Raw genomic sequence first — 24,947 nt, forward strand, 5'->3', positions numbered from 1 at the left:
TGAGCTTATGTCTCCCAGACCCGGCTCTGGCGCTCTAAACAGTACACCGCAGGGGCTGTCTGGGGCCTCGGATCCCGATCAAACGTAACCCCTTTTCTCCGCCCCCCGCACCAAAAGATGTCTCTTGCAAGCTCCAGGGGCCAAAAAGAAGCCCGTGGTGCCAGAACCAATGTTTGGACCGGGCACCGCTATATGTCTTCTTGCAGGGGACAGTCTCTGGAGTGTGGGGGGAAATGGGCATCTAGAGAGTGGCAAATCCAAGGCAAAACCTCCCAAGCATTTTCGCCCCAGGGATTCTCTGGAAACGTTTGCTCGCAGCCTCTGAAAGAGTTAATGCTCTTGAAGCACCCGCCTCCTGGCATGAGATCACTCCTCCCGCTTGCCAATCGCCGCTCTACGTTGCAGCAAAAGAGTCGGCTGGAGCAGGAGCTCAGAGCAGACAGAGAGAAGCAGCGGCCAGGCGAGAAGTCAGCGGGGAGAAAGGGGGCAGGCGGGACGTCACTCCTTCCCTCCTTTCGCTCGTAGAAGAGGTAGTGGGACAGAGCAGGGGGTGCATCCTCAGATGTAATCTCCCCCTCCCCGGGTTCCTGCGGGCAGCCTCTGCCGGGCAGGCCACCAGGATGATGGGCTGCAAGACCAACTCGCTCACCTGCCTGCAAGGTGGGAAGCCGGGGCTCCCCGTGGCCATGGCCACGGACTCCACGGCCACGCTCAACAAGCTGGCCCTGGCCACGGGGGGCACGGAGAAGTCCTGGTACCGCTGCGTCTTCCCATTCGGCATCGTCTCCCTGGTCATCGGGGTGGCCGCCACGTGCATCACCTTCACCATCAACGGGCCGCAGATGGACATTGCCAAGGTGGTCTCCGTGGCCACCCTGGTCTTCGGGGTGGGCCTGCTGGTGGCCGCCTTGATCTGCTGGCGGGCCAAGAGGGAGCGACAGCGCAAGAAGCAGCAGGGTGAGCCTGTGTCCCTGGAGCAGGGGGCCCTATGATGCAGGCGCCAGGCAGGTAGAGCAGCGTGGCCGGAGCTTTTTCCTGGTGCCCCATGGCGGAGTGAAGGGAGTTTTGGGGGGGGAGCTTTGAGGGCGCCCTCCGTTGCACCGGAGATGGTGGAACCTGGAAGCCTGTGGGCGACCGGACCCCTGTTTATTAAGCAAGCAGCGTTATGGATAGGAAAAGGACACAGCCCACCCAGGAAGGATGACTGATAGTCTGTGGAGCTGTGTGGCAGGAACCTGCGGCTGGCTGTGCATCAGACTCCCCAAGATGAAGAAGAAGAAGAAGAAGTTGTTTTTTATATGCTGACTTTCTCTACCACTTAAGGGAGACTCAAACCGGGCTTACAATCGCCTTCCCCTCCCCACAACAGACACCCTGGGAGGTAGGTGGGGCTGAGGGAGCGTGACTAGCCCAAGGTCACCCAGCTGGCTTCGTGTAGAGGAGCGGGGAAACAAATCCCCTTCCGCAGATTAGCCTCTGCCGCTCACGTGGAGGAGTGAGGGAATCGAACCCGGTCCTCCAGAGCAGACTCCGCCGCTCTCAACCACGACACCATGACACCACGCTGGCTAAGATGACACACACCCCTGCCTCGGGGTGTGAGGGATGGACTGCAAGCTTCTTTCCCACCCGGAACGAGACCCCTCGTTTACAGAGAGCGCCAGGGCTAACTTGAAGAAGGCACCAGCGCAGAGAGAGCGGAGAGGTGTTTACATCCTCAAGGATGCCGTCTGCCTGTCTCCATCACCGCTGCGCACATCGCCGGCTGATCACAGACAGTCCTTATTTCCCCCTTCCTTCCTTGCTTGCTTCCTTTATTTTGGGGGAGATGAGAAGGATGGAGCGGTACCCAATGCTGAAAACAAGGGTGTTCCCAAAAGTTCTCAAGCTGCCGGAAGAACAACACGATCCTTCCTTTTAGACCGTGAGGGGTGGGTCGCAGTTGACATTGGGGTCCTGGTTGGGCAGTGGCGGCCCCTTTGTTTCTGTGTGTGTGTGTGGGGGGGGGTCCGTGTCAGAGGTCACTGTCGGGACTCTTGGAATGAACCCGTGCTCTTCCCCGCGAAGGGCAGAGAAGAAGCCCCCTTGTTTCTTTACGGGCAACAGAAGTGAAGAACCGAGAGAATTTAAGAAATCTCACAGGATGCTTGAGGCTGTGGCTAAATGTTGTGGGGGGGGGAAGGGGGTGCAGTGGGCTGGGCACGAGTGGGGGGAGTGACCGCCCCTTGATAAATACCGGCGCAGATCCCAAAAGACGTCGATCCGGCGTCCCCTTTGACGCAAAGTGCGTGTCGGACAGTATCTAGATGGGTTTTGTCTGCCTGCGTGCACCTGGTTGGCCCCTGTGTGAACAGACTGCTGGACTTGATGGGCCTGGGTCTGATCCAGCAGGGCTTTTCTTATGCTCTTATGTTCTTAAATTCACAGGGGCCCGCTCCAACGGCCCGCGCAACGGGCACGGTGCCTCGGTTTGCTGGCGCACCGGTTATAAACCGATGCGCAAGCGAGCTGTGCATTCGGCCGCCACGGCACGCTGTGCCGATTTCGGAACGGTGCCCACGGCAAGGGCGGAGTGGGTTGTGCCACCCCAGGGCATCCCTGGATTGCTTCCCCATGGAAGTTTTGCTCCGTGGAGCTGTTCCCCACCCTTTTTTTTAAAGCATCCACGCAACATTATCCCCTAATCGTTCACTGTCCAGGTTTTCCCTTGTTTTGCCGTGACGTTTCTCAGATCTGGTTTGACAGGATTGTCTTGGGGCTAGAGACTTACCTCTTTCTTGAAAGCTGGGAACAGGTAGATCACGGAGGTAGATTGCGATAGCATTAGGATGCTCTAGTGTTCTAGCACTTTTACTGATCCAAAAACAACAGCAGAGCCCTCGGTGGGGCACAGGGAAGGGGAGCTGGCGTCTGTGGGGGAGCTGAGACCGCTATCTGTCCCCACCTCAAACATCTCTGCACTGGCAAGGGCAACGGAGAGCTGCGTCGAGGGCCTTTGCCTGGTAGAAACAGCCGATTCTATCACGTGTATGGTGTAGCTTGGCTCAGGACTGTGGTTTTGGGCTGTGCAGTCTCAGCCTCGCTCGGTTTGAAATTATCCCAGTGGGGAAAAGGATTGATGCTCAGCTACAAATGGTCATAAGGCCATTATATGCATGATAAATGGATGCATTGGGGAGGGGGGAATAATCAAGAAAAAGATACTGTCTCCATCCCCCTGGTACGGGGTAGGGCAGGGGTGTCAAACATAAGGCCCGGGGGCCGGATCTGGCCCCTTGAGCGTTCTTATCCAGCCCACAAGCCAACCCCCCCCCACTCTAAATCTGGGTCTGGCGAGGCATGGCCCGGCCCAACCAAGTGATATTTACGTCATATCTGGCCCTCGTAACAATTGAGTTCGACACCCCTGGGGTAGGGTCTGTGGGTCTGTTTCTGAGCTTCTCCCCAGAACTTTTCGATCGGACTTTTCTGGCGGATTTTCTTTGACGCTCTCTCTGTCTCCGCAGCAGGGTGGCCCTGATCCGTGGCCGTGTGTCCCCAGGGAAATTCAGGAAGGACTCTCTCCCCTTTGGCACCCGAGCTCCCCCTCCGCTCCCGGCCGCCAGCTGCTCTTTGGCTTCCTCAGCACCTGGAGCCCGTCCACATACGCACATGCGACCCGGGAAGAAGTGAAACCGGACCCTTTAGAAGCCGGGGGAAGAGAGAGCAGCCAGGACAAGCACGAGGGGGGTGGTTCAGCCGGGAACGCGGGGCGGACACATACATCACGTTTTCTGGCCGAGGCGCTTCAGGGTGTGCTGGCCGATCCTCTGGTGGGGCACAAACCTGGCCAGGTTTGTGAAAGAGAGGCCTTCGTTGTGCACCAAGGAAAGCAAAGACGAGGGGGTGAGTCTCCTGGGTCTCTTCCAGATGGCCGTCTCCCACGTTTCTGGCTGGGATAGCACACTCGAACCCGTGTTTTGCCATAAAAAGAAAAAATCAAAGTGTTGTTGCCTAGGCCGCCTTCATCTTTGGCGCTGCTTAGAAGCAAGGGCTGTATCCGTTCTGTAGCATACGTACCCAAGCCTCGCGGGGCCCATAAGTGGAGTGCGCTTTCCAGATTTCTCTCTCTTCCTCCGCGTGTTTAATTTGTATGGATGTAGCTTAGCTTTCATTTCTCACCGCCTGGGAAAAAAAATGTTTTCTTTGCCAGTTTAACTTTTTTTAAAAAAAACACCTGGGTCTTGATTTCTGTCTTGACATTAAGAAGAATTTTCTAACAGTCAGAGCGGCTCCTCATCTGAACAGGCTTCCTCGGGAGGTGGTAAGCGCTCCTTCCCTGGAGGTTTTTAAGCAGAGGCTAGATGGCCATCTGTCAGCAATGCTGATTCTATGACCTTAGGCAGTTCATGGGAGGGAGGGCATCTTGGCCATCTTCTAGGGGTCACTGGGGGTGTTGGGGGGGAGGTAGTTGAGCTTTTCCTGCGTTGTGCAGGGGGTTGGACTAGATGACCCTGGTGGTCCCTTCCAACTCTATGATTCTATGATTAAGATTTTGTAGGGCTGCCAGGGGGCAGGCAAAATCGCCTGGCGCGGACTGGCAACAGGCCCTTGAGCCCCCATCTGGCTCTCTCTCAGTCGTGCCTTGAGAGAAGGCAGGGCTTTCCTTCCTCCCCAGAATCCAGATGGCAAAGGCGCTGGCGTGATCAGAAGATGCTGAGGCATCATACGGAATCGGCACCACTGAGCTAAGCGTGCCTTTGGTGCAAGGCCTCTATGGCTTTTTCGGCACTTGGCACTTTTGTAAAGAGACAAGGGGTGGGGGGAGAGAAAGAAGCTTCCAAAAAATGTCAGCTGTGCCTGTGCAAAATCAGGTTGTTCTCCCCTCCTACGCCTTTCCCCACCCTTTCCTGCTCCTAGTGCAACTCTGGATAATTTCTTACGCTTTGTTCTCCGATCCAAGAGTATTTACCATGACAGCTTGAAGGATTCTCCTGTCCTAATTTACGCGGAGTTTCTGAAAGAAATTGAGGGTGTGTGGAAGCGGAAGGAAATCAGCCATGTTTGGGGTGTGGGGGGGGGTAGTACCTTACGTGCTCTGCAGATGGGGAGAAGCCCCACTGCCGTATTTAACCCTTTGTTGCTTCGCTGCTGCAAGAGTTAGATTGGCCTTCTAGGGTCAGGCTGCCCACGGCGGGTCTCCGTTCCTGGGCCCCCGGGGTCATCAGACCGCTCCCCCACCCTTGGCAACTGAGTGAAATGTGCGGTATTTCCTGAGCTGGAGGGAAATCTGGGGCCTGCTTGCTGACATCTCTGAATCAACCTTCCAGCCTCCAAGTCAATGGGCAGACTTACAAACCCCATCCAGAATCACAGTCTGGAAATAATTGCCCCGGAGGTGAAGTTCAAAAAGGCAATGAGAGAGGTCTATAAAATTACGCATGGTTTGGAGAGCGCGGACAGGGAGATGTTTTTCTCCCTCTCCCATAATACCAGAACGCGGCGGTCATCTGCTGAAGCTGGAAGGTGAGAGATTCAAAACAGATAAAAGGAAGTATTTTTTCACTCAACGCATAGTTAAACTGTGGAACTCCCTGCCCCAGGATGTGGTGATGGCTGCCAACTTGGAAGGCTTTAAGAGGGGAGTGGACATGTTCATGGAGGAGAGGGCTATTCATGGCTACTAGTTAAAATGGATACTAGCCATAATGCATACCTGTTCTCTCCAGGATCAGAGGAGCACACCTATTATCTTGGGTGCTGTGGTACACAGGCAGGATGGTGCTGCTGCAGCCGTCTTGTTTGTGGGCTTCCTAGAGGCGCCTGGTTGGCCACTGTGTGAACAGACTGCTGGACTTGATGGGCCTGGGTCTGATCCAGCAGGGCTTTTCTTATGTTCTAATGATAGTACAGTGTTGTGGTTAGAGTGTCAGATTGGGGCTGGAGAGAGCTGGATTCGAGTTGGCCACAAAGCTCTCTGGGGTAACCGTGGGGGTGCCAGTTCCTTTCGCTCTCAGCCTGTCCTGCTTTTGTGAGGATAAAATGGGGAAGCAGGGTTAGAGCTAGTGGTGCCAATCTCCAGGTGGCACCTGGCGTTCTCCCAGACTTTCAGCAGATCTCTAGACCATACAGGTTTCTGTGTGTGCAAAGTGCCGTCAAGTCGCAGCCGGCTTATGGCGACTCCAGCAAGGGGCTTTCAAGGCAAGAGGGAAGCAGAGGTGGTCGGCCGTTGCCTTCCTCTGCAGAGTCTTCCTTGGTGGTCTCCCTTCCAAGTTCCGACCCTGCTTAGCTTCCGAGATCTGATGAGATTGGGCTTTACCATGCCACGATCCGGGGCCCCAGCTGGCAAGTTTCTGTCTGGGAAGCCCTGGGCTGTATTGCTTCAATGCGACCGTCATAAAGCAAGCGTTTCTGCCGCCAAGACAGCTGCGAAAGCATTTTCCAGTAACCGAGAGAGGTTGATGCCTCGTCGAAGGGCGAGTTTGACCTTCTAAACTGGCATCGCTCCTGTGTCCGGTCGCACCTTTTCTCCGCTTCCAGCATGCTAAATGCGGCCAAGGGTTCGGAAGACGGAAACATCCTTCGTTTCCGCCCCCCTCCACCCCCCCCCCCCGGCACTGCTCTTTACAATTCTCCTTGCTCGTAGCCCCATTAACGGAAGCCAAGCCCGGGTCGCCAGCAAATCTCATCTGCTTCTGCCGTTTTTGATTCCTCCCACCGAAAAAGACATCTGCTTGGAACCTTCTCGCCGTCGGTATTGCTGGCTTGGGAGGAGGGGGGAAAACACCACGGGCTGGAAAAGGAGCTGATTATGTTTCCTCCTCCTATCTTCTTCTTAATCAAATTGCAATTTTGAGTTACAGCCGCGAGGAAACGGTCCAGATGAGGGCCTGAATCGTCGCTGCTTGAGGAGGATGGACGATTACTGATGGAACATGCGACTGTTGCTCTTGGTTTTATCCAGCCTCGGAGGAAGCTGACCCCGGCCGTTTTCAGAGCCGCCATCGAAGACTGACAGTATGCATCTGTCAAAACCTTGTGGCCCGGGCAGAGGGCCCACGCCTGGTTGGTGATGCTGGCTTGGGTGTGTGTGTGAAGTGCCGTCAAGTCGCTTCTAACTCATGGCGACCCTATGAATCAACGTCCTCCAAAATGTCCTTCTTTGACAGCCTTGCTCAGGTCTTGCAAACTGAGGGCTGCGTCTTACTTTATAGAGTCCATCCACCTCTTGTTGGGTCTTCCTCTTTTCCTGCTGCCCTCAACTTTTCCTAGCATGACTGTCTTCTCCAGTGATTCTTGCCTTCTCATAATATGATCAAAATACGATAGTCTCAGTTGAGTCATTTTAGCTTCTAGGGTCAGTTCAGGCTTGATTTGATCTATAACCCACTGATTTGTTTTTTTGGCCGTTCACGGTATCCGTAACCCTCTCCTCCAACACCACATTTCAAAGGAATCTATCTTCTTCTTGTCAGCTTTCTTCATTGCCCAGCTTTCACACCCATACATAGTAGTATGGAATACGATGGCATGAATTAACTTAATCTTGGTGGGTTGACCTCCCGTTTATCCGTGGGAGAAGTTCCTTGCAGCGGCAGAGGGAATGGCAGGCAAGCGAATCTCACTCTCTGCTGCCTCCAGGCAACAAAAATGGGAGAGGTCTGACACCACACAGGCACCGGAGGGGCAGTTTCCCATTTAGCGCCGAGATGGGCCTCGGAAAGAGGCTGCCAGTTTGTGTTCCTTGTTGCCCCGCTACAAGCAGCGTGGGAGAACGAAACCGCGGCCATGCTGGATCAGACCCACAATCCGGCCGGGGCAGCAACACGTGTCGCCCACTGGCCAATCTGGTGCCTCTAGGAGTCTTACAAGCAAGGCACCCAGGGCTGAAAGCCGCTGATAGAGACCCCCTTGGATCGGTCTAATTCCCTTTTAAAGCTGTCTCCGTCGGTAACCAGCACGGCATCTGGTGGCAGGGAGTCCCGCAAGTCAGCAAGCCGTTGAGTAAAGGCTGTTTGACTGTCCTGAGAGAATCACATAGGAACATAAGAACGGCCGTGCTGGATCAGACCAAGGCCCGTCAAGTCCAGCAGTCTGTTCACACAGTGGCCAACCAGGTGCCCCGAGGAAGCCCACAAGCAAGACGACTGCAGCAGCATTTATCCTGCCTGTGTCCCAAAGCACCTAAGATAACAGGCATGCTCCTCTGATCCTGGAGAGAATAGATATGCATCATGGCTAGTGTTCATTTTGACTAGCAGCCATGGATAGCCCTCTCCTCCACGAACATGTCTGCTCCCCTCTCTCTACTGCCTGCAGCATAGCTACAATTGGATGGGGGGGGGAGTGGGAACTGTGATGGTGGGGGGGGGGGTTTGGTGTCATGGACACCCTTTCCCCAAGGGCTGGGGAGAACTGGCAGCTGGCCCTCGTTGTTTCTTTGCAGGCTGGCGATCGTCCAGCTCCTTTTTGGGGGTGGTCAGAAGGTGCAAGGCCTCTAATGCTTTGGAAATGTTTACAGGGCAAAGCTGTCAGGGGGCTGGCCCGCCTTATCTCCCCCCCCCCCAAAGAGCACGTAGTGGCAAACACAGTTCTCCCCTATGTTATCCTTACAACAACCCTGTGAGGTAGGCTAAGCTGGGACAGAGCTGCATGGCAGAGCGGGGATTCGAACACAGGACCCCCCAGATCCTAGCGGGACGCTCCAGTCGCTGTGGCACGCTGGTTGTCTCAAACGGCCGTTTGTGAGCAATGTTTATACAAGGGGTTTAACTGTATGAGCAGTATAACAGCTGGGCTTACCCATGATGACTCCTCCCCTGTGAGCAGAGAAAACTGCACCGCACAAAGGGGGTGGTGTTGACAACCGCGTTTGCACCCGTTGCTCTGAGCTGACTCTGACCCGGGTTTTCAAAAGGTCCCGTTTGGTTTTCAATGCATATCTGGCTCAGGACCACCTGGGAGGCTGCAGCACCTGTGTTCGGTGATAAGGGGTGAGAAACACATCTTGTGGTGTGTTTTTTGTTTTCTTTTGATTTAATTTCGACCAGAACCAACGGGTTGAAATTGAATCAAAGGAGTTTCCGTCAAGACATTAGGAAGGATTTCCTAACCGTTAGAGCAGTTCCTTGGTGGAACAGGCTTCCTCGGGAGGTGGTGAGCTCTCCTTCCCTGGAGGTTTTGAAGCAGAGGCTAGATGGCCATCTGTCAGCAACGCTGATTCTGTGACCTGAGGCAGATCATGAGAGGGAGGGCATCTTGGGCATCTTCTGGGCATGTAGTGGGGGTCACTGGGTGTGTGTGTGGGGGAGGTAGTTGTGAATTCCCTGCATCGTGCAGGGGGGTCCGACACGTGCGGGGAAATTTTGTTCTGATCCCTTCCACTTGGCGTTATCAGTTGCTGCAGGAGGAAAGGGGCCCGGCGTTCTTTCTGCCCCGGCTCTTTCCACCACACCCTTCATGGTTTCAGGATGTAAGCGCATCTCCGCCTGCTGGGTTTCCTCCTCCCTCCCGCCTCTCCCGTACACCACTGCACCTTTTGCCTACTTCAGAAAAATGCGACAGTGCTCTGTTTGGGCACTCCTTGAAACCGGATGCTCTACCATTGGAAGACAGACAGCGGAGGAACGGCGACGTTTTTCCTCTCCAAGTGCCACAAAGATGTTATTTTAATATGTATTTTTTCATACGCACTCTCACTAATTGCACTGGAATGGGATTTCAGTAAAACAAAGAAAGAAAGATTAACGTGTCTCTTCTTATGTCTTCTTTTGAACATCATCCCCCTTTTATGTTTATTTGGATGTTGCATAAGCTTGCCAACCTCCAGGTACTGTATAACAATGGAAATATTATACAAAGAGGCTAAGCAACCGAGGTGACGATTTATCAAGCTAGCAGCCCGTTTGGGAGCTCCATATTTATCCTAGGAATAGTATTATCACTTCCCATGAATACATGAAGCTGCCTTATGCTGAATCCGACCCTATAAAGGTCAGTATTGTCTATTCACCTTGTACGGAGACATCAGCCCATGAAAGGTGCAGAGAACTTCCCTGCATTTCTCTCCAGCCCTGCCTCTGGCACACACCAAGCTAGCTTCCCAAAAGAAACCTCTTTGAAACCCCAGAACCTGCTTCCCAACACAGTTTCCTACGATCAGCCTCTTATCGAGCCGTCCCTGAAAGTCCCGCTGCGAGGTTTGGTGGGGTTTTCTTAAAAAAAAAAGGTCTCGCATACCTTAGGAAAGTTAGAAAAGTAACGCACGTCATGCGGTTGAAAAACACGGCCAGAAAGAGCGATATTTCTTCCTGTTCTTCCCTCCTGCAGACCTGTCAGGCTTTTAATGAGGTGCGATGGCCTAAAATCAGAGCCTTGCCAAGACAAGTAGGACATTGGCGCCGGCTGCCCAGCGCTTGGGCCGTGGTGCCAAAACCTTTTTACTGGGTGGGGTGTGTGTGCTTTCATGTTCTGGACCTGCTCCGCTTCCCAGAGTGACCTTGACCGGCAACAAAGCAGAACCTTTTGAGCAGTTGAGTATTTATTTTCTTGCCCGCTTCATTTACAGCCTGCCTGTCTCAACTGAGACGACAGCTAAAAACAGCGCCGAAAGAACGGCATGATTAATACATGCAACCGTCGAGATTAGAGATCGACAGACAAAAATGCAGTATAAGGAGGAGGAGGAGTTGGTTTTTATATGCCGACTTTCTCTACTGGTTAAGGAAGACTCAAACTGGCTTACAATCCCCTTCCCTTCCCCTCCCCGCAACAGACACCCTGTGAGGTAGGTGGGGCTGAGAGAGTGTGACTAGCCCAAGGTCACCCTTCATGTGTAGGAGTGGGGGAAACAAATCCCGCTCCCCAGATTAGCCTCCGCCACTCATGTGGAGGAGGGGGGAATCAATCCCGGTTCTCCAGATGAGAGTCCACCGCTCCAAACCACCGCTCTTAACCACTACACCATGAATGAACGCGGTCCTTCGCAACACCTCTTATCTTATCCTTTTAAGTGGGCAAGCCAGGGACCGAACCTGGCACCTTCTGCACACAAAGCTGATGCTCTACCACCAAGGCACAGCCCCTCCGTACGTTAAGCTGCCTTCTACTGAGACTACTGGGTCTGTCAAGGTCAACATTGCCTACTCTTTCAAGTGGAGTTGGCAGGGGTTGAACCTGGGACCTTCTGAATGCCAGGCAGATGCTCTTCCACTGCCCCCCCCCCAAGACTGAGAGGACTTTCAGCAGTCCTAGCACTGGTGGATCACTTCCGGAGTCACTCAGGGATTTTCCCTGCGGGAGAATATCCTGGGGCTCCCATGGCCAAGTTTAGGAAACTTGGAGAAGGTTGTATGCTATGCTTGGAATAACTGAAACACACTCCAGAGAGATGCTTGCAGGACAGTCCCTGGGGTGTGATCCCCCTCCGTCGGTGACTGTGGACGGAGGGCATGCTTGGATATGTCTACGTATCAGCATGGAAGGGGTTACTGCACTTTCCCACCCACTCACCCTCTTCCCCTCCGTTCGGCCTGAATACAGAAAAGAGCTGGCAAATGGCTCTGGGTCTGGCTGGCAGCTGCATTTCCTGTTTACCCAGCCCGTAATGTGCCTTAATAGCATTTCCAGACATGCGCTATTAGGCTGAGCATGCCTTTCGCCGTGCTGTTTTCTCCTCCCGCCCTGATTATGTATATACACAAGCAGAGATGCCCTGTGAGTCATCTGTCAACCTGCTTACACTCCTGGCCACCTGTCTCTCCTCCCATCCGCAGCGAGTCCTATTCTTTTCCCGGCAGATTTGCTTCGGATTCTGCTTTTTCTCCTGGCTCGCACGGGCTGGATGTGATGCCTGAGGTGCGAGGGCCGGTGGCTCAGTGGTAGAGCATCTGCTCGACATGCAGAAGGGTCCCAGGTTCAATCCCCGGCATCTCCAATTAACGGGACTAGGCAAGTAAGGTGGTGTGCAAGACCTCCGCCTGAGACCCTGGAGAGCCGCTGCCGGCCTGAGTAGACAATACTGACCTTGATGGACCGAGGGGTCTGATTCAGTAGAAGGCAGCTTCATATGTTCATGCGTTCCTAAAGCGGTTGCCTTGCAGCGGGGCCGTTCTTGCGGGTAGGGTTATGGCCGAGCATGCCGAAGGTCCCAGGTTCTCTGGCATCTCCAGGAGAATGGGTCGGGTAGCGAGGGATGTGAAGGACGTCTGCGCCGGAGAGCCGCTGCCAGTCGGGGTAGACAGCCCTGACCTTGAGCCGGTCCTGGATGTGTGCCTGCCCCACGACAGTAGAAACAGGGACCCCGCAGTACGCGCCTGCTGTCCTGAATAACATACGGGTCAGATCCAGGCCAAAGGACACGGGGGGCAAACAGTTCCCTGGTTCTTCTTCCTGATTTTAGCGGTGGGGAGCTGAAATGGGGAGAGGCAGTTAGACCGACTGCTGAGTACCCCTGCTTAGGGTTGTTCCCTAAAGCTGAAAAAGACCCAGGTTTGAATCCCCCCCCCCTCTGCCATGAAGTTCCTTGGGTGACCCTGGGCCGATCCGACTCTCTCAGCCTCGCCTACCTCGCAGGGTTGCTGTGAGAGATCATTTAAGCGAACCCAACTTCCTTGGACACAGCACAGGAGGACATGAATCTACGAAATAAATATAATTGGTTCTGGTGTTGCTTTCTGAATATTTATGCTCAACGTTGGAGAAACCAGGAGGGAAAAACTCTGCTCTGTCTTCCTGCCGCCTTTCGACAGGAACGTCTGCATCTCAGCTACTTCTCTCTCTCCCCGTTTTCTTCTGTTTGCTTCTTAACAACAGCAAAAAGATTCCAACTTGCCCTCAGTTGGCAGCGAGCAGAACGCATAATGACAGTAATTAATCGACATGCAATTAAAGAAAAGAAAAAAAACAAGGAAAAAAACCCCAAAACGGATCCCTGGAGCATGAAGACTTGCTATCTGAACCACCCAGCGGGGGTGATTTGACACATGTCCTCCTAGCCTTTTGAGATGCTGCATCTTCTGGGGGTGGGAAGATCTTCTTCTGGCTCATTTCGGATGAGATCACAAGCAGGAGCCGGGTATCTTTAGCCGGAAGAGGAGAAGACTGAGAGGGGATATGATCACCATCTTCAAGGACTTGAAGGGCTGTCATATGGAGGAGGGTGCCGCCGAGTTGTTTTCTGTGGCCCCAGAAGGTCGGACCAGAACCAACGGGTTGAAATTAAATCAAAAGAGTTTCCGTCTAGACATTAGGAAGAATTTTCTAACAAGTTAGAGCGGTTCCTCGGTGGAACAGGCTTCCTCGGGAGGTGGTGAGCTCTCCTTCCCTGGAGGTTTTTAAGAAGAGGTTAGATGGCCATCTGTCAGCAATGCTGATTCTATCACCTTAAGCAGATGATGAGAGGGATTGTTTGCCCACTCAAATGTGGGATTGTTTCCCCACTCAAATGTCCTCAGGCTTCGGTGCAAGTCTTTTTCATTTCTTTCGGCAGCTGCATGGATTTTGTTGTTAAATTCGCTTTTAAGGAGCAATTTGTCATTTTAGATTATGAACATATGTCACACATGAAGCTGCCTTGTACTGAACCAGATCCTCAGTCCATCAAAGTCAGTATTGTCTACTCAGGCCGGCAGCGGCTCTCCAGGGTCTCAGGCAGGGGTCTTTCCCATCACCTACTTGTCTGGTCCCTTTAACTGGAGATGCCAGGGATTGAACCTGGGGCCTTCTGCATGCCAAGCAGAGGCTCTGCCTGAATCACAGGCCTTCCCCATTATTATTATCAGAACAGGGGTTTGCAGTTTTTGTTTTTAAAGCATTGGGGTGGTCCAGTCAGGAATCGTGGGGTGTCTCGTTCGGCTAATCCCCCTCCCTGCCAAATCTGCCGATTTGGGCGGGGGGAGCAAAGGACGCAGCTGCTGCACAGAAAGGGGGGGGGAAACGCAGATCAGCTCAACCCAGGGGGAAGGAAACCGCCTGACATCTGTAGGGAAGCATAGCGAAACTGTCAAGATTTCAGCTGTCAGCTGCGGTTATGTGGGAACCGGTGGGGAGGAAGGGGGCGTAGTTTGGGGCTCGGGTAACGGAGGGGCTTTTAAGCTGTCAGCCGGGGGGAGTCGCACATTTCGCTTGCGCACTGAGATGAGTAAACAGCAAGAGTTTTTGAGCAGCGACGTTGTGAGCGTGCAATCCCACGCTAACCCAGGAACCGGTCATCTGGTGGTGCCGCTGGCCCGGTTTCTGATTCCTGATCCCCTCCAAATAAATCTAGCCAGTTCGGGGGGGGGGGAAATAAATGTCAGAAGTGTATTGCTTTTGGGAGCAAACTAGGGAGCTGCGCACACGCGTGTAGGCACACAAACACACCCACGTGTCGGGGCGTGGGTGGAGGGAGAGAAAACGGAGAACGTAGGTCATGCTGGCTGGGTGGTCTTGTGAAATCCCTTTCCTAGTGCATAAGGATTACAGAAACAATGGGAGTCAGTGGGGATTTTTGCCTTTTTAGGGTGAGCTCAGCTTCCTTTGCTCTTCAAATGACGCATCCCTGCCTCCACACTCCAGGCAGATGTAATTATAATTTTAAACAATTGTATGGCATCTGATAGATATGTAATAGTGGGGGGGAAAACATTTTCTTGGGTTAAAAAGCTGTGAAAACTGCTCTGGGAAACGGGGAGGGTACTTTGTTATGCTCCAGGTATTCAGCCAGTCAGCATTACTCTTCCATCCTGGCCGAGCTTGTTCTCCATTTGCTGAATCCAGCGTGGTGTAGTGGTTAAGAGCAGTGGTCAGCGATGCTGATTCTATGACCTTAGACAGATGATGAGAAGGAGGGCATATTAGCCATCTTCTGGGCATGGAGTAGGGGTCACTGTGGGTGTATGGGGGAGGTAGTTGTGGGTTTCCTGCATTGTGCAGGGGGTTGGACTAGATGACCCTGGTGGTCCCTTCCAACTCTATGATTCTATGATTTCCAAAAAACGGGAGAGGATTTGAAAAAAAATCAAACAGCATTGGTTTTCTCCTGGTTGAGAGCCAGCGTGGTGTAGCGGTTAAGAGCGGTGGTTTGGAGCGGTGAACTCTGATCTGGAGACCCGGGTTTGATTCCCCACTCCTCCACATGAGCGGCGGACGCTAATCTGATGAACCGGGTTTGTCTCCCCACTCCTCCACATGAAGCCAGCTGGGTGACCTTGGGCAAGTCACAGTTCTTTGAACTCTCTCAGCCCCAACCACCTCCCAAGGTGTCTGTTGTGGAGAGGGGAAGGGAAGGTGATTGTAAGCCAGTTTGATTCTTCCTTAAATGGTAAGAGAAAGTTGGCATATAAAAACCAATTCTTATTCTTATTCTTCTGAAAGAAGAGGGTTCTCATGTTAAGTGGCATCTATTGTCCTATTTTTATGTAGGTATGCTTACACCCTAAATTTCCCTCACCAGAGAGTGCTGAAGATATTGGGAAATGCTCTAATGTGCTACCGTGGGCTTCTTAGCAGTGTGATCCTAAACAAAGTTACTCCAGTCTAAGCCCGTTGAAATCAAGTCTAATGTCAGTGGTTCCTCCTCCTTGGTGGTTTTCTTGTTGGAGAGGGACTTTGCAAAGAAAGAAAGAGTGGAACCAGGTCTGTGACATTTTTGAAACGCTGCCTGTCTGTTTCCTGGAACGAAAGGACAATTGACTTGGTTATCAAGCCCTTGATGCCAGAGATGGAATTAGGTTTCTAGGAGAATTTGTCACTTGTGGTTTTTGCTCCACCCCCTCCCTGCTTTTCCTTCCATGACTTGAATACTGAAGTCCTGAGCTTAAGAAGCAACTAGATCCTGGAAGCTTCTACGCAGACCATGTTTGCGCGTGCCAGGCCCAAATTGCGTGGCTCGGTTCAGACATCGCCTGAAACTGTGGCTGAACTCAACTCGAAACTGTCTGAACGCAAGCCACTCCGCTATGGTTAGGGAACTAGGATCTGAAACCCTGGTTTGAATTGGGTTTATGGGGTGTGCGAATGCCGATGTCCTGACCTGTCCCCAGCTGCACAGCCAAAGGGATGAAACTAGCAAACTAGGATTGGAACAGCCTTTTGCAAACTGAATCCCGGTTTCACCAACCACAACAACCACAGTTTTGCACAGTGTGAGAACGGAGCCAACCCCATGTCATCAGATATGGCTCTGCTCTGGACACATCTAAAGCTGATGGGAGGGTGATTATGGGGGGCTGGGATTTTCAGTGCAGGGTTACTACCATTCAAGCCCGCCAAAAACTGAACCTTCATGGAATCATAGAGTTGGAAGGGACCACCAGGGTCATCTAGTCCGACCCCCTGCACAATGCAGGAAACTCACAACCACCTCCCCACACACACACACCCAGTGACCCCTACTCCATGTCCAGAAGATGGCCAAGGTGCCCTCCCTCTCATGGACTGCCAGAGTTCATAGAACCAGCATTGCTGACAGATGGCCATCTAGCCTCTGCTTAAAAACCTCCAGGGAAGGAGAGCTTCACCGCCTTCCTCATGCCTTAGACTGTAGCCCGTCCCCTAAATTCCTTTCCCCCCTGCTAGATTTGGAAACTGGAAGTGACCACTGTTAGAAACAGGATCCTGGACTAGACGGATGTTCGATTGGATCCAGAGGAAATCTTCTTAGGTCCGCAAGATATCCTGCCGGCTTCCCAAGTCCCAAACCCCATTGATTTCAATTAGTTTAGTTCTCACCTGGCAGCCTCCGAACTGTGTTCGGTGTGAAATTAAGCTGATGTTTTTCATTTGGTGGAAATTACTTTCCACTGAATGGGAGACTGTGTAGGAAATGACACCCCGAGAATTATTCCTGTATCGGAGAATTAAACGAAAGATCAATTTTGAAGCGGTACCCCCGCTTCCCCACACACACACCATTTAAAATCTCTTTTTGCGTTTCCTTCTCCCGCTCACTTCTGGCTTTCCGCCTTTTATTTTCTCCGGCGCATTAATTCCTGAATAATAAGGCTGGGCTTTTTGTTTGAGGGTGTGTAATTACAGAGGGAGAGGAAAGGTTGAAGGATGTCAAAGCTAAACTAGTATTACATGGGATCGTGAGTGGCACACGCTGCTGGGCAAATTTTACTAGCCCCAGACGAGAGAGGCAGGCGGCTTGACCCTCTAGAAAGACTTTGATAACTGCATTACGCTCCGGAGCAATAGCCACTTCCACCCAAATGGAAGCCAGTGAGAGCCTAAATGAGAGCCAGCGTAGTGTAGTGGTTAAGAGCGGTGGTTTGGAGCGGTGGACTCCGATCTGGAGAACCAGGTTCGATTCCCCACTCCTCCACACGAGCGGCGGACGCTAATCTAGTGAACCGGGTTGGTTTCGTCACTCCTACACACAAAGCCAGCTGGGTGACCTTGGGCAAGTCACAGCTCTCTCAGCCCCACCCACCTCACAGGGTGTCTGTTGTGGGGAGGGGAAGGGAAGGTGATTGTAAGCCGGTTTAATTCTTCCTTAAGTGGTGGAGAAAGTTGGCATACAAAAACCAACTCTTCTTCTTCTTCTCCTTCTTCTTCCTTCTTCTTCTTCTTCCTTCATCTGTGGTTTTTTTGGCAGACTTCAGTTTTTGCTTTCCGTTGTGTTTTGTTCTCTGCTTACTGTGCTAATGCGGAATAAAAATCCCAAGACTAGAACCCGGAAGCACCTGCCTCCCTTTGACTACGCCCCACTGGACCTCACTAGGCATCTTTCAGACGTAGAGACTGCAAAGCAGTAATCCTAAGTATTTATAACCAGAAAGTGACGCAGAGGTGCTAAGATCCGCTTGTATGGTCGGTATTCCACCAGCGTCAGTCAGGCTATCGAGTTTCCAGCACAGACCCCGTCAAAGAAGCCCGCTGTTCCGGTTTCTCCTTTCAGCGGCCTCTTAACTTTGCCCTGGAGAAAACCCCAGCAGGTGTTTCTGAAGAAGCAGGTTGTTGGTCGCCCCGGTGATTCACAGAGTTCAGTCACCTTGCATAGCACCGACGGCCTTTCAGGGGCAGCCCTGGATGCTGTCTGGATTTATGGATTATTTAGGCTTGCGGTTGAGAACATAGAATCACAGAATCATAGAGTTGGAAGGGATCACCAGGGTCATCTAATCCAACCCCCTGCAGCAAAAACTAGCTGTGAGCACAGTGCTGATTGAGCACAATACCTTTCCACCTGTAATTTAACCCCATTATTGCGAGTCCATTCCTCTCCTGCCAACAGGAACAGCTCCCTGCCCTCCTTTAAGTGACAGCCTTTCAAATACTTTAACTGAGCAGTCCTGTCCCCCCTCAACCCTCCTCTTCTTCATAGAATCATAGAGTTGGAAGGGACCACCAGGGTCATCTAGTCCAACCCCCCTGCACAATGCAGGAAACTCACAACTACCTCCCCCCTCCACACCCCTAGTGACCAGAAGATGGCCAAGATGCCCTCCCTCTCATCATCTGTTTAAGGTCACAGAATCAGCATTGCTGACAGATGGCCATCTAACCTCTTCTTAAAAACCTCCAGGGAAGGAGAGCTCACCACCTCCCGAGGAAGCCTGTTCCACTGAGGAACCACTTTGACTGTTAGAAAATTCTTCCTAATGTCTAGACGGAAACTCTTTGGATTTAATTCCAACCCGTTGGTTCTGGTCCGACCGTCTTGAGCAACAGAAAACAACTCGGCACCCTCCTCTATATGACAGCCCTTCAAGTCCTTAAAGATGGTTATCATGTCCCCTCTCAGTCTTCTCCTCTTCAGGCTAAACATACCCAGCTCCTTCAACCTTTCCTCATAGGACTTGGTCTCCAGACCCCCTCACCATCTTTGTTGCCCTCCTCTGGACCCGTCCCAGCTTGTCTACATCCTTCTGAAATTGTGGTGCCCAGAACTGAACACAGTACTCTAGTTGAGGTCTAACCAGAGCAGAGTAAAGCGATACCATCACTTCGCGTGATCTGGACACTATCTGGACATATGTTCAGACTGAACATATGTCCCCCTTCCCCTGAACTTCATGTCCCCCTTCCCCTCTCTGGTGCCAAAGGAGGCATGGATATTTCAGCCACAATGACATTGCCGACTTTCTCTGCCACTTAAGGGAGAATAGGAGGAGGAGGAGAAGGAGGAGGAGGAGAAGAAGGAGAAGGAGGAGAAGGAGAAGAAGAAGAGTTGCTTTTTATATGCCGACTTTCTCTGCCACTTCAGGGAGAATCAAACCGGCTTACAATCACCTTCCCTCTCCTTCCCCACAACAGACACCCTGTGAGGTAGGTGGGGCTGAGAGAGCTCTAAGAGAGCTGTGACCAGCCCAATGTAACAAGGACATTGTTCATTAAGTGTCCTAGATGGGGTGGGGGGAGAGGGATTTTTCTTACTGCTCTGGTGCAAGCCTGGATGAGAAGGGGGCCACGCTGCTTCTGCTGCAGCTCCCCCACACCCGCCTCTAGAAAAAAAAACCCAGAAAAATTTAGCTGAGTGCTGGAGAGTTCACAAGCAGGCAGTGGGATGCTTCCAGTGGAAAGGGCAGGCAGGGCTGGGAAGCGGAGGAGGGAGCTCCGAAGAGCGTCATATGTCCAAAGCGGACAATTAAAAATAGGACGGAGCGATGGTCTTAAATCTGACTGCTCTTTGCAAAATGTCATGGGCAGAGGAGCCCTGGGCCCCCGGCCAAAGGGCAGGGGTGAAGGACGGCTTTCTGTCAAGAAGTCTTGAGTTTTCCCAAGCGTGGAAAGGCTTTCTTATTTGGGGGGGGGGGAGCAAGAGGGGCCAGAGGAAGAATGCACACAGAGGAACAGGCCAGGCTCTGGAAGTCGTTCCTTTGGCAGACTGTTAAATCCAGGAAGCTGCTTTCCATCTGATGCTGGCCGCGACTGAGCAGGAGATCTTGCGGGCTGTCCAACAGGCCAGTATCAGGGCAGTGACCTCAGGCGCTGGAACTGAGAAGTGACCTTTCTTCGGGCTGGGAGGTCATAGAATAGAATCATAGGGTTGGAAGGGACCACCAGGGTCATCTAGTCCAACCCCCTGGTTTGGAAATTCCAAACTACCCCCCCCCACACACTCACCCAGTAACCCCCTACTCCATGCCCAGAAGATGGCCAAGATGCCCTCCCTCCCATGAACTGCCTAAGGTAATAGAATCAGCATTGCTGGGACCCTGGCCTATAGAAGAAGAAGAGGAGGAAGAGGCGGAGGAAGAAGAAGAAGAGGAGGAGTAGGAGTTGGTTTTTATATGCCGACTTTCTCTACCACTTAAGGAAGAATCAAACCGGCTTACAATCACCTTCCCTCCCCCTCCCCACAACAGACACCCAGTGAGGGAGGTGGGGCTGAGAGAGCTGTGACTAGCCCAAGGAAACCAACCCGGTTCACTCGACTAGCCTCCGCCACTCATGTGGAGGAGAGGGGAATCGAACCTGGCTCTCCAGATCAGAGTCCGCTGCTCCAAGCCCACTGCTCTTAACCACTATGCCACGCTGGCCCTGACCCAGGAAGAAACTCTCCCAAGCTGAAAGCTGCCTGTAGACTTGCCTTAACCACTGGACAGTCACTACATAACCAGCGTTGGGAGAGCTAACTGTGATTGTTTTAAATCATCCCCCTTCTCAGAAACCTTGGAAAGCAGCCCGGCCTGCCTGAGAGAATCTTCCATAAACTGGGGAACAAATCTTGTTTGAAGAAAACAACGTTATGGATTTTCCACAGTTTTATTGCCTGTTTATGCCAGTAGATCAGTTCCCTGCAAACTGAAGAGATGCCTCAGCCGTGAGCAGGGTAAGGACCCAGTCCCTGATGCGACCTTACGAGCATTCGGGCTGTCAGCATCGAACGGCGGATTGCAATATATGGAAAGAAACACGGTGGGAACCCAAGGAAGGTCAGCGCTTCTGGCTAGGATTCTCCTAGGGGCCGATTCTCCCTTGGACACGGCGGCCCAGCGATTCCACGACAGGCTGAGATTCAGAGTGGGAGGAGGAAGAAGAAGAAGAGGAAGAGGAAGAAAGCAAAAACTGAAGTCTGCCAGAAAAACCACAGAAGGGAGAAGAGAGAAGGAGAAGAAGAAGAGATTCAGAGTGGGAGGAGGAAGAAGAAGAAGAGGAAGAGGGAGAAAGCAAAAACTGAAGTCTGCCAGAAAAACCACAGAAGGGAGAAGGAGAAGAAAAAGAAGAGATTCAGAGTGGGAGGAGGAAGAAGAGGAAGAGGAAGAAAGCAAAAACTGAAGTCTGCAAAAAAAAACCACAGAAGAAGGGAGAAGGGAGGAGGAGGAGGAGGAGAAGAAGAAGGAGGAGGAGGAGAAGAGGAAGAGTAAGAAGGAGAAGGAGAAGAAGAGTTTTATATGCCAACTTTCTCTACCACTTAAGGAAGAATCAAACCAGCTACAATCACCTTCCCTTCCCACAACAGACACCCTGAGATAGGTGGGGCTGAGAGAGCTCTAAGAAAGCTGTGACTGGCCCAAGATGACTTCATGTGTAGGAATGGGGAAACTTCACCCAGCTGACTTCATGTGTAGGACTGGGGAAACCAACCCAGTTCACCAGATTAGCCTCCACCGCTCACGTGGAGGAGCGGGGAACCAAACCCGGTTCTCCAGATCAGACTCCACCGCTCCAAACCACCGCTCTTAACCACCACACCGGCTCCCAGTCTAGCTCTCATGGTTGCCAGAGGGGGTGAACGTGTAGGCGGACTCTGTTGTAGGCTCCAAAGCCAGACTGGGGTTCGACTATGGAAAGAGTCATCTGCTCTCCAGATGAACAGGAAATGGTGAGGGACGCGCTGGGGGAAAATGATGCAGATTCCTAGGTGCCAGAAATGGGTTTCCAGGAGCCGGAGTCACATTTTGGGTGGGTGGGGAGGATGCCAACCCTATGCAGTGCTGGGAAAAGCGGAAAGAAAAGTATTTTCTCCCTTCTGGGAGGCAGCACAGTTAGACATCTGGGCGGTACGATGCCTGGGGATTCCTGCCGGCCTGCTGGGGCTGGAGTGGAACAGCGGGGCATTCCAGATGCAGCTTCTGAGAAAACCCCAAAGGCAAAACCTAACAGAGGAGGAGGAGGAGGAAGAGGAGTAGTAGTTGGTTTTCATATGCCAACTTTCTCTACCACTTAAGGGAGACTCAAACTGGCTCACAATCGCCTTCCCTTCCCCTCCCCACAACAGACACCCTGGGAGGTAGGTGGTGCTGAGAGAGCTGTAAGAGAACTGTGTCTAGCCCAAGGTCACCCTGCTGGCTTCGTGTGTAGGAGTGGGGAAACCAGCCCAGTTCACCAGATTAGCCTCCGCCGCTCGTGTGGAGGAGTGGGGAATCGAGCCCGGTTCTCCCCGTCAGAGTCCTCCACTCCAAACCACCGCTCTTAACCACGACACCACGCTGGCGTACAACTAAGTACGGAAGTAAGGCAGAAAATCAAACCGTCTCATGTGTATACCGGACGAGAACGTAACGCACAGGATCGCCGGGAACAATTGTAGTGCGGCGTGGCAAAAAAAAGTTCATATGGAAAAAAACCCGACGAATTTCATTCCTACCCGGTAACAATAACGAGGTCTGGAAGTCCGGGAAACCCAACGAAGACCAAACTCAGCAACGGCGGCTGGAGAGCTGGGCCTGTCTCTGTTGAGGAAACTTCATCGGGAGCCAAATTAAAAACAAATCTGAGCGGCCTGTGCAAACCGACGCACGCATATAGGATCAGGGTGGAGGTAATGACATTTGCAACAGCATCGGTTCTCTTGGCAGGAGGGACAATTGGAAACACATGGAACTTGGGGCTGCATCAGCTCCTCCAGAAGGCGCATCCTTGGAGTTCCCTAGCTAGATACAAAACATCCGTCTCCTTCGCTGGCTAACTCCTGAGATATTTTGTCTCTGCCCCAAGTCCTCATCATTATTGGCCATCACCAAACTAGTAGGTGGGCATACGTCCTATTTATCAGTGTCCCTTTCCCCCCCCTGGTACTTAGAATCATAGAGTTGGAAGGGACCACCAGGGCCATCTAGTCCAACCCCCCTGCACTATGCAGGAAACTCACAACTACCTCCCCCACACAAACCCAGTGACCCCTACTTAGGGTTGCCAGGTCCCTCTTCGCCACCGGCGGGAGGATTTTGGGGCGGAGCCTGAGGAAGGCAGGGTTTGGGGAGGGGAGGGACTTCAATGCCATAGAGTCCGATTGCCAAAGCGGCCATCTGCTCCAGGTGAACTGATCTCTGTCGGCTGGAGATCACTTGTAATAGCAGGAGATCTTCTGCTATTACCTGAAGGTTCAGTATAGGAATAGCTGTAACTAATGCCAACAATTTTGAGGCTATATATTTACAGTATGTGGTAATATACCCACCAGCATCACATATTACCAACAACACATGCATTTATTTCTTTTACACATAGAATTTATGAACAAAGACACATTCTCAGCACTTCCTATAAAAGGTAAGTGCTGAGAATGTGTCTTTGTTCATAAATTCTATGTGTAAAAGAAGTAAAAGAAATAAATACATGTGTTGTTGGTAATATGTGATGCTGGTGGGTATATTACCACATACTGTAAATATATAGCCTCAAAATTGTTGGCATTAGTTACAGCTATTCCTATACTGAATTTCTCATCTTAAGATAGGTGTATAGAGGTGTCTGATTTGTTTTCCATTACCTGAAGGTTGGCAACCCTACCCCTACTCCATGCCCAGAAGATGGCCAAGATGCCGTCCCTCCCATGAACTGCCCAAGGTCATAGAATCAGCATTGCTGACAGATGGCCGTCTAGCCTCTGCTTAAAATCCTCCAGGGAAGGAGAGCTCACCACCTCCCCAGGAAGCCTGTTCTGTTGAGGAGCCGCTCTAACGGTTAGAGAATTCTTCCTAATGTCTGGACGGAAACTCTCCAGGTCCCACCTGCAAATCTCCAGGAATTCCCCAACCTGGAGATCAGTCACTCTGAGCTACCCCTAAGAGTGAATCATTCATGCCAGATCTACAGAAAAAAAAAAACACCTCTTTATACTGTCGAAGGCTTTCACGGTCAGAGTTAATTGATTCTTGTAGGTTATCCGGGCTGTGTACCACGGTTACACAGCCCGGATAGCCTACAAGAATCAATAACCTCTTTGCTTGACAGAGGTCACCATCCCGCAAAGGGCAGCATTCTGTAGGACCCATCGACGCCGGCCGTTTATACTTGAATGGCGTTGGATCGTGGCCAGCGTAATTCCTCTGACGATACCACCCAAAGAGGGGGGACGGAGACGTCCCCCCGTCCGGAGCTCTGAACTCAGCCAGCCATTGCAGAGGTAATTTCATCACCGTGGGGTTCGATGCGGAGATAAAGGACTTTGGGTTTTTTTTTCCCCTTGTAAATGATTAGGGAAGATGAGCTCTTCTGTTCTCTGTGCTAATTGCAAAATGAGGAGCTGAATGGTTCTTGTAGGTTATCCGGGCTGTGTGACCGTGGTCTTGGTACCAAGACCACGGTCACACAGCCCGGATAACCTACAAGAACCAATGAACTCTGACCGTGAAAGCCTTCGACAATATTTTGAGGAGCTGAAAATTGTGCATCCGAAAAGGGGAGGGGGAGAGAGAGAGGGTTGCTCTTCCGTTAGAGGCGGCTTCCTCTGTCCTTTCCAAGTCTCAGGCGCACAAAAGATACGAGAGGGAGAAGCAATTAAGCGGCTGATATAGTTAGGAGGAGCTCTTTGCACTGTGCGGTAGAGCTTGTTAAATCGAGCATCTGTCCTCGCGTCTTGCCCCAAGCCACACTGACACCTAGTCGAAGAACACCGCCAAATGTTCACAGAGAGGCAAAAAACGAGTGGTCGGATCAGTAAAAACTGGCCAGGTTTCCAAAAAAGAGGCTCAGGAACAGATTTAAACTTTGGGCCCTGGGATACATAAAGTTCAGCATCCGTTCCGGCCTCGACACGAGTCGAACCACGGCTCCAGCTTGCCTCCTTCTGCCTATGTGGATCAATCAATCAATCG

General features: G+C 52.0%; 2 protein-coding genes across 2 annotated transcripts in view; both read left to right on the plus strand.

The window, feature by feature from the left end:
* The first annotated feature begins 620 nt into the window (after positions 1 to 620).
* Positions 621 to 992, plus strand: LOC130492706 (transmembrane protein 100-like). Its single transcript, XM_056866469.1, has one exon. The coding sequence runs from the start codon at positions 621 to 623 to the stop codon at positions 990 to 992; it is 372 nt and encodes a 123-aa protein (XP_056722447.1).
* A 613-nt stretch (positions 993 to 1,605) lies between these two features.
* The window catches only part of CCNF (cyclin F), a 64,057-nt gene continuing 40,715 nt past the window's right edge, over positions 1,606 to 24,947 (plus strand). Inside the window, exons 1-4 of the mRNA XM_056866572.1 lie at positions 1,606 to 1,924; positions 2,428 to 2,561; positions 3,507 to 3,833; positions 4,943 to 5,012. Of these exons, the coding sequence (XP_056722550.1) occupies positions 1,606 to 1,924; positions 2,428 to 2,561; positions 3,507 to 3,833; positions 4,943 to 5,012 (850 nt within the window). The remainder of the gene's footprint in view (positions 1,925 to 2,427; positions 2,562 to 3,506; positions 3,834 to 4,942; positions 5,013 to 24,947) is intronic.

The sequence above is a fragment of the Euleptes europaea genome, chromosome 21, assembly GCF_029931775.1.
Source record: "Euleptes europaea isolate rEulEur1 chromosome 21, rEulEur1.hap1, whole genome shotgun sequence".
Taxonomy (NCBI): domain Eukaryota; kingdom Metazoa; phylum Chordata; class Lepidosauria; order Squamata; family Sphaerodactylidae; genus Euleptes; species Euleptes europaea.

Excerpts from the sequence above, each read along its gene's own strand:
- LOC130492706 (XM_056866469.1), top strand. The coding sequence starts at position 621 with ATGATGGGCTGCAAGACCAACTCGCTCACCTGCCTGCAAGGTGGGAAG.